Here is a 14,128-nt window from a genome sequence, read left to right as displayed (position 1 = left end):
GTTTGCGTGGCTACAGTCAAAGTATGGAAAGTGATTGTGCCTGTTCGCACTCAGAGGGACGTCACTGGTCATACCTCCCTGTTGAGGCTGGAAGGGCTAGACTGCCATAGCATCCCTGACAAGTGTGCAAAAGATTCAGGTTCCATTCTTTGCATCTTCAGGTGTGCCCAGGAGCACCTCCTGCCTGAAACCACTGTTATTTACTCAACAAGCAATACTGATCTGACTCAGCTGTCTTCAACCTGATGTTCTCTAGGTCAGTGTTTCTCAACCTCAGCAACTTTAAGATGTGTGGATTTCAACTCCCAGAATTCTAGGAGTTGAAGTCCATATATCTTAAAGTTGTTGAGGTTGAAGTCCACACATCTTAAAATTGTTGAGATTGAGAAACGCTGCTTTAGAGCAAGGACTTCCAGGTTTTTTTCAGACTGTGGAACCTGTTAGTTAAATGTCTGTCTGTTTATCTGTCTGTCTGTCGGAACCCCTGATCAAGAGGCATAGCTCTAGTGATAGAAAACTGGCAAACCCATGCTTGTTGTAATTTCTTAATGCAAATTTATACATCACAGTTATTTGAATTTCACAAAAACCGATGCCCCAATTACTGTCCAGAAAGTTCCTCCACTTACTATAAATTCAAAAAGCAAACCACGCATTGCGGAGGTTAACGTTTTAACCCAACGAGTCAGGGTTCAACAACTGGGTTGTGATTGCTTTTCCTTAGAGAAATTGCTGTGGTTTTTGCCCGGTCTCTCATGGAACAGCAGGGTTCCGCGGAACCCAGTTTAAAAAATCTCCACCCAGTGTGAGCCCTGATAGCTGAGATATGCTGGAAGCCATAAGCACAATGCATTTGGCAGGTACCAAATCGGAAAAGGGCACATTCAGTGGAACAAAGATTTGATTTTGCATAAGGCAATCTTTTTTTTTTTGAGTCACTTGAGACCCTTAAGTCCATTTCATCAGTGGAATCCTGGTTAAATTTTATAAATTGCTTTTCCCTGTTTTATTTTTTAATTCATGGGCTAATAATGTAAAGGTCTTATTGTCAAGCTCTTAACATTTTTGCTTTCAATGTAGAAGCTATGCTGAAATTTTATTAGTCTCTAGGATATCCCATTCTTTTCAATTCTGGCTGTGCATAAGCCTTTAAGGGGCCTGTTTTATTACATTCCCCTAATTAATCTTTAATTTCCAAATGTCTGATAATGCGACTTTTATTTTTTGCTTTTTAATTATGCTCCTCTAAGTAATACTTTCCCCCTCATTGTTTCTTTCATTGCTTTTCCCCTTATCAGTAGGGATGCTCATTTTACATTATTTTCTTTGAAAAAAGATAAAGAGTGAAACAGATGTTTTTTCACTGACTGAATAGTCAGTAATATTGGATCCAACCACCAGAATTAGATATTAAAAAGCAGTCTTTTCTAGCTTCAATTCTAGGATCACCAGGGCACAGTCAGATATACAAATTACTGGAGCTACTAATGATTTAGATACCCACAGGTAATTGAATCTTGAATGGGATTTAACTCCAGTTAAAGCAGTTCTGATAGACATCTGCTTGATCGCTTACCTGGAAGAGGAACTCACTCTCACCCCAGGCATTGATTTCTTTTTTTAATATAACTATATAACTTTATTAAAGTTTTTTTTTACAAAAAATAAAAACTAATTGAAAATCGAAGAGAAAGCTAAAAGTGCAAGAAATGGGGAGAAAGTAAAAGAAAAATAGAAAAGAAAGAAGACACAAAGAAGTAGCTGCCAATCATCTTTACGGCAGTTATAAGTTTACCTCTTGCTCTGTGGCAGTGTTTCTCAACCTTGGGCACTTTAAGACGTGTGGACTTCAACTCCCAGATTTCCCCAGCCAGCCATGCTGGCTGGGGAATTCTGGGAGTTGAAGTCCACACGTCTTAAAGTGCCCAAGGTTGAGAAACACTGCTCTATGGTTACAACATAACTCTCTTCTTTCTATAGTCTATCCTGTCTAATCATCAAAACCATAAATCATAAGTTCATTTTTTAATGTATTTTATGCCAAAAGTCCATAAAGGGTTTCCAGTCAGCAATAAATGTAGATATTGTCTTTCCTCTGATCAAAGAAGTCAATTTAGTCATCTCAGCAAGTTCCGTCATCTTCACCAACCATTCCTCCATTGTGGGTAGTCCCAGGCATTGATTCCTCTGTGAACTGCATTCACATACTATTTTAGTATTTATTGTACAGCCCTTCCTCTTCAGCCCAGCCTGTAAGAAGACATTTTCAGGGGAAATGCGTTTTGCCTAAGCAGAGCCTGATCCAGCCACCTGCTCAAGGAGTAGATAATAGTCTACTTTTAAAATAGGAGTGTGCAAAGGCCATAGGATTTTTAGGGCAAAGGCCATAGGATAGATTGGTCCTCAACCAAAAAAAAATCCCATTTCATTGTATTTTAAATGTTAACTTTACGTTTAATTAATTAAAACTGATATGGGGGTGCCTGTTGTCCCCTTCCACCACATTACAAATTGCAATTCATTGGTTACTGTCGGAACAGGCTTTGCGGGGCTACCCAGAACTTTAATCAGGGATCCCTGAAGCCCTAATTCTCAGGATGTTTTTTTTTCCCCCTTAAAAGATCACACATCCATTGAACATACTAAATTATTACTCCCCAACCTGGCTGCCTTTAGTTGAGTAGGATCTCAATTCCCCATTGTCACGTCTAGGTCAACCTGGCAGGGGAGTTCTGGGAATTGTAGTCCTGAAGTCTCTCCATGGAGTCAAGTTCAGGAGGGGGTTGAAATGGAAACCAAGGTCATTAATGTTTTACACCACAAGGTGGCAGAGGACCATCAAAAGTCTTCATCAGAAGTTTTCTCTAAGAGAATGGCTGTTTTTTCGTTCCTCTCCCCCCCGCCCCCCCAATCTATATGCATTGGCCATATTAGAGTGAGTGCCGTGTTTTCTGCGGTGAAGATGAAGGACAGTGGGTGGCAAGACTCAGGATCTGGTCCCTCCCCAGCCAGGGAGGTTCTCTTGGGATCTTGGGTTAGTCCCTCCCTCTCAGTCCAAGAGGCAGTGTGGGGTAGTAGTGAAGGGGCTGGACTAGGAGTGGGGAGACATGGGTTCTAATTCTCCATTAGGAACAGAGGCCAGCTGGGTGGCTTTGAGCCAGGCCCTCTCTCAGCCCTAGATTGGGAGGTCAAAAACATCACTCTACCAATCCATACTGGACCAGCATGGTAGATGATGGCCAACAACCTTTGATGAAGAGACTTTCATTCTGCAGTGGATTGATTTGGGATAATGATGAACATGATGATGAAGAAAATAGAATAGTGGTTTAGGAGACTGTTGAAGAATATCATTGACAATTGCCTGGCACAGCAATTGAACCTTTTTTCCTTGTCCCTCAGGGGTGCCTTGAATTGGCAAGTCCTTTACAGACCTCCTGAGGTCCATCATTTTAAGGCTGACACCCACCCAACGGAAGAGAAGATCTGTAGCTCAGAGTTGAAGTGTGGAGTCCTTCGGGTTCTCTGGGCTTGGTTGTTTTCTTGCAGACATTTTGTTACCTGGCCAGGTAACATCTTCAGTGCTAGAAGGGAGTTAGTGGGGTTTGCTCTCTGTGACACCCACCCCCTACTCTTCAGATCAAGTTTCTTCTCTCTTAAGCTCAAGGGACACCCAGCCACAAATACAGAGACTGTTTTCAGATTTGATCTGACCTTGCTTAGTATCTGTAATATTCTTATCAGTAGCATGACTCGTTTTTGCGTTGAATTTTGTAACCTTTTGCTTTTGGCTCGTGCTGCACCAGATTTGAAAAAGCCTCCCCCCTATTTCCAGATGTATATGGGCTTCAGATTTTTATTTCTAAAAAGTAATCCTCTATAATCGCATACACACCGAGCACGTTTTTGAATTTACAGGAATGTGCTGAAATAGCTTGTGATGTGACACAGAGCTCTGATATTCCAAGATTCTGGGTGTTGTTGAACCACATTTTGGGGATCCAAGTGTGTTTCAAAGTTCCCCTTTTGAGGAGTTGGGTTTTTTCCCTGCCAGTTCTAAGAATTCTTTTTTTAAGCAAAAAGGTTTTATTGGAAAACGTGTGAAATCTTCTGAGTGAGGCTTGATAAAAGCAGTTGCATTAGCGGTTTTTAATGTGTGTGTAGGTTAGGCTTGAAAAGGGCTTCTGTCTTCCCAACTAATAATGTACTTCCTACTGTTTGAAATTCTGCTACAGGACTTAGAAAAATAACACTCCGCTCCGTGTAAAGCTGTATGTGGAAACTCGTAACAGAAGCGTTACATTTGCAGTGGGAATGTTCACTTAAGCCGGTTGGTCTATTCGTGGCAGAGAAAAAAAAATGATTCAGATTAATTATTAACCGTTGCATTCCTCCTTTCGTTCACGGAGGCTAGGCTGTGATTTATTTAACCATGGTTTATTGCATAAGTAGCAAACAGCTGGATTTGCAGAACCCAAGTCCAAATAAAGCGCATTAAGGTGAAGCGTGGTGTATGAGTGTGGGTGTGTTTGTGTTCCTTGATTTATCCCTGCCACTTTTTTCTTTGAAATGCAAAATTCCGTAGTCTTCCCCAGCCGTACAGGTAATCACTGGTTTGGGGTTTTCTGCATTTCATGGGAGCTTTGTTATACTAGGCTAAACGTTTGTAGAATGTTTCTGGTCATTTCGGTTCTCCTTTCTCAGGTTTTCCTAGGCGTCAAGCTCAACATCTCCATCCCCTTTACTGTTAGAACGGTTTATTTTTTAAAAAAATTTTTTTAATGGCAATAATGCTTTGGCAGAAACTTAATACTTTTAAAATAGCTCCCAAGTGTAGGAGGACAATTTTGAAGTGCAAATTAAAATTCCCAAGCTATCATATGTTTTTTAAAAATGAATCTGCTAGCTACTGTAGAAATATATTTCCTCCCCCCTTTTCTTGATAGGCAACATGTAAGAGGATCATTATCTTGAAAGAACAAATGATTATGGCTAGGAATGGAATATCTAAAGCTGCTTAATGGTATTTAGATTTACAGAAATAGTGGTTTGGAGGCTGAAATCCAGAATCTCTGCAAAGAGTTGAATAAGACCTGGTTTTCAGTGGAAATATATCCTCATTTAAGGAATCAAGAGTGATAGGCAATGGCTTGGTTATGACAGTTGGGCATGGAAGAGGGCTGTAATACCTATAAAACGGTACTTGGTGTATCATGTTAGGGAGATGAGGATTCATATGGTGCAGTCAGGGTGGGATTTCAGGGTCAAAACAGAAGCTGCCTTGCAACATTTTGAAGACATACAAATTACGTCCAAGGTCTTAACCTCAGTCTGATATTTTTGCTTCAGTGCTGGAACTCAATCATACAGTGAAATAGATTTGCAAGTAGATTCACCAGAGTGAAAAAGTGTATTGTACAGGATATAACATACCAGTGTTTCTCAACCCTGGCGCCTTTAAGAATTCTGGGAGTTGAAGTCCACACATCTTGAAGTCGCCAAGATTGAGAAACACTGTAATATACCTTTTGGCTTACTTCACACTATAGACTAAGTTATAGTAATGTTACTCTTAGCTTGATGTCCAGTTCCAAAGTATAGGTTGAGTTGTGGCCAAGGCAGAGTGCTTAATCACAGTTGGGATCCACGTCTTCTTGTTATCGTGGCACTTTGTGTTTTCCAAACCTGGAGTTTACTCTTCTAACTTAGAGAACCAGGAGGCCCAAATCTCATCAAGAAAGACTCTTTTGGCTGAATCCCCTTCCCTCCACCCTGTACAAGGGTGAAATTAGAATGCCAAGAGAATGTAGTTTGGCTTTCCTGACCATGCAACTGTTTTTTTTTTTAATTTTAATCTTATTTGTTCTAAAAATTCATTTTAAAAAAACAAATAATTGGGAAGCTGTTTTATTAATTATCATTGCCTCAATCCTTATGGGACTCTAGGCAGTAGAAATATCACTCGTTCAGCCCTCACCGTGTTGGCTGAGTTACTAACCAGCATTGAAGGTGCTTGGCAAATGGGGCTGCATCCATGGGAAAAGTATCTTATCCGTGGTTAGCAGTAAGTCCAGCTTAGCGTGTGATAGAGTGCATTTGTTGAATCTGCTGCTGCAAGCAATGATCTCCTGGCTTTGCTCTCTGCTAAAAAGTTGACTCTTTTGTAGAGGAGAAGTCTACTTTGTTAAACTTTGCTGAGGGGCAGCGTGCCTGTAAATGCCTGATCCTGATGCCAAGGGAAGAGCAGTCACCCCTTCTCTTGCCTGTGAGTTTTTCAAAGCTTTTGCCTAGATGAAGTTTTGGTTTGACCTCACACAGGCATCTTCCTTGTTCTTCATGTCCAAAAGCTTCTTGGTCATATACCAGCCAGACTGGAAGCTCAGTTTAGATTCCATATCTCCTATGGTTTATGTCATTAAAAAAAACAAAACTAGGATATCCTTTAATGGGCAGCGAACAGCCAGTCCCTCAGCCATGTCTAATATGCCTACAAGCCCCTCAGAGACAGCTTGATTTCATTAGTCTTCATTTTAACATCTACACTAGCCCACCGGCCATCTTTTAGAGGGTGAAAAGCAGGTGGAATAATCCATAGAGCCTTAAACTGGAGACGTCAGCCTCCGTGTTCTGGACTAAAGTCTAGTGCATGTGCCCAAGGGAGCTTGAATGCTAATGCATCCGTGATCCTCACAAGGACCAGGAGAGGGGAATCCACTCTGGTGAGATCAGAAGAAAGCAAAGCTGCTTGATTTGACATGATCACACGTACAACCTGAGCCTAAAATTGTGGGTTGTGTCAGAAAGCAAAAGGGTTTTCCTTGCTCCATCAAACACTCTGATAATTTCTATTAAAATTTGAAGATGGGGCAAAAGGCCACGATGCTTAATTTTAAATTCCAAATTTAAAATTAAATTAATTAAATTAAATTTAAATTGGGAGAAGCGTGGAACAGCGGCGCTCTCTTTACCTTGCTATGCCCTATTCCCTACAGCAGTGTTTCTCAACCTTGGCAGCTCTCAGATGTCTGGACTTCAACTCCCAGAATTCCCCAACCAGCCATGCTGGCTAGGGAATTCTGGGAGTTGAAGTCCAGACATCTGAAAGCCGCCAAGGTTGAGAAACAGTGCCCTACAGCGTACTGATGCAGGTTTTTATACATTTCTTATACACAGGTAAAGTTTCAATCAATAGGATAATGCCAACAGAGGAGAGGAAATCATAGAAACAACAACATCCTGATGGCTTTCGGTGGTCAGGAGATTTAACAGCAGTCAGAGATTGGGCTAGATACAATGACTCTGGGTTCTTATTGAGATACAGGCTCTTAACAAAAGTGGAGCAGCGTAAACAGGAAGCGTGTCAAACAATTTAGGCTTGTGATTAGGTGATGGTTAATCTTAGCTGAGCTCTGTCTGAGACACTTAAACTCTTCGCTGTTGGGGAAAAGATCCAGTAATGCTGAGGATTTATTGGAAGAACAGTGGAAAAGCAGGGAGGGAAATTCAAGGGAACGAGAAGGAAGAAAATAGGGAGGTAGATGTGTCCTTTTCTAAAACCCAAGACGGCTGTGAATAAAAGAAGGGAAATGAAAAGAGGCTTTTTTTTCCTGAAAGCTGCAGTCATATAAAAGTAAGAAATTGATCTGAAAACGGTTACAGGAAGGGAGAATTTCCACAACGCTTCTGAGCTGCACGCTAACGGTCCTGCCAAGCAATTGTTGATTTGTTTCAGATCTAATTTGTATTAAATATATATGGTTAAAGTGTAGTGATTTTTTTCTAAGCATTAGGACAAAACATTAATAAAGCTATTCCTGTATTTAATCATTTCCCCTCCTCCTGGCACGTTAAACATTGCATTTGGGTGCGAGGCTGGCGGGTGAAAGGGTTTTGTTCCTTTTTGGCAGGCAGAAAAGGTCCTTATTTGGGCGGGGAGGGACTCTAGCAGCTCTGTTTCACAAATAAGAGACAGGTTCCCTTTTGCGATGACATCCCACTCTTTATTTTATTTTCAGGTATCACAAGAGCCAAGCTATTTATCTGGAATCAAAAGAGAACACCAAAATCAGCTGCGTGATCAGCTCGGTGGGAGCCAACGAGGTAAGAAAATGTCTCCCTTCTGAGTCGTGGCCTTGTAGGTTTGAATCAGGAGCAGCCTCCCCCATAACTTTGGAGTGCGCTAACCATATCATGGGCTGGATTCTTTCTTGCTTAGTTGCATGGCAACCACCAGCTGGAGGGCTTCTGCAAAGCATCCTTCAGAGCAGGAACGGAGATTTTCATCAGGCAATTATTTCTTTGGATAACGTTTCTGATCTTACTACAGCAGTTCTTTTGAAACTTAATAGGAACTCTTGCCTAGCTCTTCTGGCTGCGTGTCAGAAACAGACACACTTACTGCTCTGCTGCTTTTAGCTAGTCGCTTTTAAATCTGTGCATTCCTGACCCGCCATCTCTTTCTCTTAGATGTGTTGTTAAAATGGAGAAATAACCTGCCCTCTATCGATTTCTGGCTTGGTTGTGGGCTTTCTACTTGAAGGCTGTAGTCTTCCCTGCCCCCCTTAGTCTGGTAGAAGCAGTGGCCTGCTAGGTGCTCTTCATTTTTCCTCTTCATTGGTTTTGCCGGTTTGGATTGGTAAGGATTGGACTCCGGCAACTTTTGCTGACTTTTAGGAGAGTTGTGAAACTGAGCAATAGTCTTTTGCATGTAGAAAATACAGGCAGTCCTTGCTTAATGACCATTTGTTTAGCGACCGTTCAAAGTTACAACGGCACTTACAACCAGTCCTCGCACTTACGACTGTTGCAGCATCCCTGTGGTCATGTGATTGTGATCCGGGTGCTTGGTAACCAGCTCACACTTAACGATGGTTGCAGCATCCTGGGGTCACGCGATCGCCATTTGCGATCTTCCCAGCCGGCTTCCGGCAAGTAAAATCAACGGGGAACCACATGATTCACTTAATGACCACAGTGATTCCTTTAATGACCACCGCAAAAAATGTCATAAAATTGGGTACAATCACATGATTCCTCGCTTAATGACTGCCCCACTTAACAATGAATTTTCCGGTCTTTACTGTGGTCGTTAAGTGAGGCGTACCTGTACCAGATTCCTAGTTCCTAACCTCTCAAGTTAAACCATCTTCTGAGGTTCTCCTCTGCAGTTTCTAAAAAGCTATTACAGAGGTAAATGGTTCAGAATGAAAGGAACCAGTCTCCAGGACAATGTATTTGCCTTGCTTTCTCTTTCCTTGAGTCACCCCTAGGCCTGTCACACACTAAACAAGTGGGAGAAAATCACACTTAGTAATTGTGATTGGTTTGGGGTCCGATTAGCCTGTTGTCTGAACCCCACCATTGTGGATGGTTGAACTCTGGTTAATTAGTGTTCACTTAGTGTTATCTGCTTAGTGTTATCAGTGAACCGGGCCGTTTTGGCTTATTTAAGAAATCACGGTCTAGCATACACGTGAACCCGGCCATTGGGTTATAACTGGTACGTGTGCCCAACTTGTGTCGACCTGCCATTTGATGGCTGTTTTACTCAGAGAGGTGAAATTTTCCAGAGTGTTTTAGTCTGATGAGTTTTTAAATGGTATCTCAACACAGATAGCAAGGAGGAAATCTGGGAGTTGGAAGAGAGAGAAAAATTGCAACGTTAGAAATAGCTCTAAGATGACCAGGTACAAATAACCATTGTGGAGAAGCCCCCGCTGGGTTTGGAATGCAGCAAGACATTTCAGTCTATTTTGAGTGAAATGGAGGGGTCCTAGCAAAGGAGTAATTGAAGAAGAAATATTTGGTATTGCTTGTACTCAAATTCAGCAGAGCATCTCTTTCAGTTAATAATGGGCCAAGTTGCAGATGTACCAAAGAGTGTGCAGAGTTATGCCATGAGGTGTGAGTCCAAACGTAACTTGGCATCAGATGGAGTACAGGCAGTCCCCAGACTAAGAATGCCCGACTTATGGACAACTCATACTTACGAACAGATTGTCATAAAGCCTATTATACTAAAAAATTGAGTTAAATGCAATGGTTCCTGATAACGAATGCACACACTACTTCGTGACGCTCATGAAAACATTGCGTGGCTTCCACGGCTCGTCGGCTTGAGGAAGGAGAACGCCGTGTAAGGAGCTTATCAGAATTTGAATTACTGCCACTGTGAGCATCCATTTTCTTATTCTGCGTAGCACGTACCATTGATGCCTGTTCTGTTGCTGTGGTGTTCATTATTGTCAGACACGGCCTCCAAACCACCACCCCAATGCTCCATGGCTAGCATTGATCCAAGACAGTGTATGGAGATAAAGTCAACTATAGCCAGCAACCTAGCACTGCCAGCAAAACCTACTAGGGTACCCTGGCAGCAGGAAACAGAAAATCCTCAGAATGATACTCAGTTCAATAGACTTGCCTCTTAAAGCTTAGCAGTTGGGCATCTAAAACTCCCCATTGGGAAATAAAATTGACGAAAGCGTGATCGGGCGTGAGTTGTAATACTTAAGTTCATAGTAAAGGACCGAGGCGGGCAGGATTGCGTGTGGAATCCAAGTATGTTTCCGGCTGCCATAACAACGTGTCAAGCCGTTCCCTTTCTGAATCCACTCCATAGGGGAACAGCTCTTCCCAGTGTCACCATTTCTCTCCTTCTCTCTCTCTTCCCCCCCCCCCCTTGACAGATCTGGGTGAGGAAAACCAGCGACAGCACGAAAATGAGAATCTACCTTGGTCAGCTCCAGCGGGGAGCTTTTGTGATCCGCCGACGGTCAGCAGCTTGACTCTCTTTTTCCCAGCAGACGTCCGTGGTAGAGACAATCAGCTGTCTGCGAGACGTGTGCTTGTGCTCTCTAGGTGTGATTGGCGAAAAAAATAATCCTCCCCTTTGCCTCTTTTGGGAACGTCTCTCCACCGGCTGCGTTCTCCCTCGTGTCTCTCGTTGAACGCCCTGCAACCTGGACCGAAGATTTTGTCTGTATTGTCTCGTCTCCAGAGGGTAGTTCAGAAGAACATCCACGTTCTCCTCTTTCCATTATTTCGTCCTTTCTTGCGTGCGTAGTATTGTAAATGTTTTCAGTCGAGGAGGGCCGGTGCAGCTGGAGGAAGCTGAGCTGACTGTCCGGCAAAGCAGAGCCGCGCCAAATGTGGGAAGGTGACAGCGAGGACTGTTGAAACGACTAGAAAAGGACGGCGTTCACCTGGGCGGACGTGCCGGGAACTGGCTGGGAGCTTTCAGAACCTCCATGGCCTCCTGGATTTCGAGTTATTTATGTGAAAAGGAGTTACAGGACTTTTCTTGATTAAGCCAAAGCTATGTTAAGAGCTTGGAGTGGTTTTTCTGTTCTTGGTTTTGCAGGCAATGGTGGACAAGCACAGAGTGTCTTCTTCTCTCCCCCCCCCCCCCGCTTCCTGAATGTTGTTTCCTGCTCAAAGCAGCCTTGGGATCATCAGGAAGGGTGTTCTGCTGAGGCATGAAGTTGATTGTATCCCCAAAGGTTCCCCCTTCCGCAGACTGGCCTTCTCCAGAAAAACGTTGGGCACATCCTCCAAGAAGCCTTGACTTTGTGCATGCAAACCTATTCCTTGTCTGCTTCCCCCCTCCCCCCAAATGTAAATATTAGAAGCGTAGGGCCTGGATCCAGACCAAAAGCACAGGCTGAGCTTCCCAGCATTCTACTGTTTTTATGACCTGGTGGTGGCAAAGCGTTGTTCCCAAAATATTTTTTATCTCTCCAATCTTACGTGTAGTGTTGGCTGTATTTCCCCCAGCTCCACAATTCTGGGCAGGGAGGGTTGCTTTCCTTCTTGACGGCTCCCATCCACCTCCTCTGAACAGCGAACGCCTCTACTTATTCCAGATCGCTCTGCAGATTATTACGGGTGAAACAATTCAAGAATCTGTTTGAAAATAAACTCGTAATAATCAACCACCATGAAACCAAGATCATGCCTCAAACAGGCATGTACGCCAGGATTCAAATATTCCAGAAATACAGTGAAAGGTAATAGTCATACCAGCCCTGTCCTCGAGGCTTGATGAAGTAGCCAAGTCTTCACAGACATCCTGAAGATCAGGAGGGAGTGAGACCATCTCAGTACCATCATTTCTTCATCCTGTCAGGCTCAAACAATGAGCCAGTTACTTACCTAGGGTTCTAGTACCCTAGCAAACTAAGGGTAATCCTAGCTTTTGCGGGGGGAGGGGGAAGCAGTCATCTTGACCATACTGTAATCCTTGTAACCTTTGCAACGCGGGCTGAGACTGCATTTTTTTTTTAAAAAATGAATATTATTTTTAATAAATAATTAAAAGGTGGTAGCTGCATTGGGGCTATTGCAGACAAGAGGGGGCCAAGCCTTTGGGCCTATAATTCGCTCTCAGCAATCAGGAAAAAGAAGCTTCATGTTGGCACTTGCTGTAGCCTCCAGGCTGTGTCCAAAACCACAAAGCAGGGCTGATTTTGAAGTAGCCCTCTTCTCCAGGAACCTGAAATGGCTGTTAAGGTGAGTAAGCCTACGGTGAATCTTGTGTAAAAATGGTGGGTATGGCGGTCGTCATGAAGAATCGTTTTTCCAAAGTCTGGGCTGCTTAAGAGTATCCCAAGTCAGTCTTTTCCAACCTGAAGGCCAGTTGTCTTGTTGGGAATCCTGGACCCCGATATCCATGTCTCTGAGGATGTGTTGAACATTGTTGAGGCCGTCCAGCCCCAAAACATCCCATTTCATCGTGGAATGGGCTGATCCAAGTGGTTTTGTGTTTCTGGAAGTGGACTGGTAGAAAGCATTTCTGTAACCCCTTGCACACCTCTCCAAGACAGGAATGCTGGCCTGGGTTGTGAAATTATGTAGCTTAGTATGTTGTGCAAATGCAGACATGTTTGCATCCCCAAAATCCTTGGAGCCTCAGCATTCTGCTCTCAGCACTTTCTGGGTGATCCTTATACAATGAGTTGTCCCTCCCATTGCAGGAGGTGGCTGGGAGTTAATCCTTAGCATCAAAATCCACTTTGTAAATAAAAAAAATTGAGTTCAGGTATTGGGGACTGTTAGCTACTCTGGCCCTTCAGTTTCTTCTCATCCCCATTGAATCACCCCTTCAAAGAAGCTGTATGTCCGAATCAGTTCTGCAATCGGTTATGATTCATCTCCCATGGACAAGGCCTTCTTGGAGGTCTCCAATTACTACTTTGACTCATCCTCCTTCCATCCACTTTTGCTGAAGAGCCTGGATCCACAAATCCTTCCTCTACAATGAAAATGAAGCAAAGAAGAAAGGGTGTTAGAAGCCATATGAGATGGGGACGTGGAAGGTTGGAAAAGGTGTAGAGTGTCAAGTGAAGCTGCAAGGCCATCTGACTCAGCAGCAGAATCTCTGGGGTTTCAAAGGGCCATCTTTCCCACTTGTCTTTCCAATTGTTCAAACTGGAACCCACCTGCTCCCTCCCTCCCTGGGGTCTTCAGTATGCAAACCTTGTATTTTAAACTAAGCTATCTCTCTTCCTGAAAAAGGTCTATGGGGAACAGAACCTCTCTCATTTCAGGTTGATGCCCTTTAATGGACCTGGCAAAGCAGCTCTCAAGAACCCATAATTCTAGTGCCTGCAGAACACCAAACATTAAACACAGAATAAAGATAAAATTGTTCCAAATCCTCCAAAATCCCTGGACTCTGTGAGATTTATTCATTAGATATTCATTCATCAAACTTGTATGCCATTTATACCCCATTTGCATGGGATCTCCATTTTATCTCCATAACAACAAACCTTGGGAGTCGGTTGGGCTGACCGGTTGGCCCAAAGGGCCTCCCGTGTCCTTTGCATCACCTCAATCTTGGGCCACCCTTTCAGCCATGGTCTTCTGTGAGATGCCAGAGGATGACAAAGCCACCTGTGCTTTCCCATGCAGGAATGGGCAAAAGTTGGGGGTGCTTGGTGCCTGAAAGCCTTGTTCGCCTCTGAATTAATTTCTGATGTTGGCAACAATTTGGTAACCCAAGAGCCAGATGCTGGAAGATAGGAAGAGTTGCTGGTAAGTAGATGGGGTGGTAGCATCAGAACATGCATTTTTAATTTTTTTTTTAAAGCTTTGGATTTATCTACAGTCTTCAAAAGTGGGCTTC

The 14,128-nt window shown here is 43.2% G+C and overlaps 1 protein-coding gene across 2 annotated transcripts in view; it reads left to right on the top strand.

The window, feature by feature from the left end:
- Positions 1–13,657, top strand: part of SUDS3 (SIN3A corepressor complex component SDS3) — a 29,401-nt gene extending 15,744 nt beyond the window's left edge. Inside the window, exons 11-13 of one of the 2 annotated variants that reach the window (XR_015796590.1) lie at positions 6,168–6,265; positions 8,016–8,100; positions 10,689–10,744. Coding sequence is in view for 1 of the 2 variants with exons in the window: in XM_007426777.4 (XP_007426839.3) it covers positions 8,016–8,100; positions 10,689–10,787 (184 nt within the window). In the remaining variant the exon portion in view is untranslated. Of the gene's footprint in view, positions 1–6,167; positions 6,266–8,015; positions 8,101–10,688 lie in introns of both variants that reach the window. The other variant, XM_007426777.4, reaches the window with a different exon arrangement.
- Positions 13,658–14,128: the final 471 nt, after the last annotated feature.

Source organism: Python bivittatus, unplaced genomic scaffold (assembly GCF_059951505.1).
Source record: "Python bivittatus isolate LINGU-HERP-01145 unplaced genomic scaffold, Pbiv_v1 ctg000280_np1212, whole genome shotgun sequence".
Taxonomy (NCBI): domain Eukaryota; kingdom Metazoa; phylum Chordata; class Lepidosauria; order Squamata; family Pythonidae; genus Python; species Python bivittatus.
Note: the sequence above shows the minus strand (reverse complement) of the source record. Positions and strands in the feature narration are given on the sequence as shown.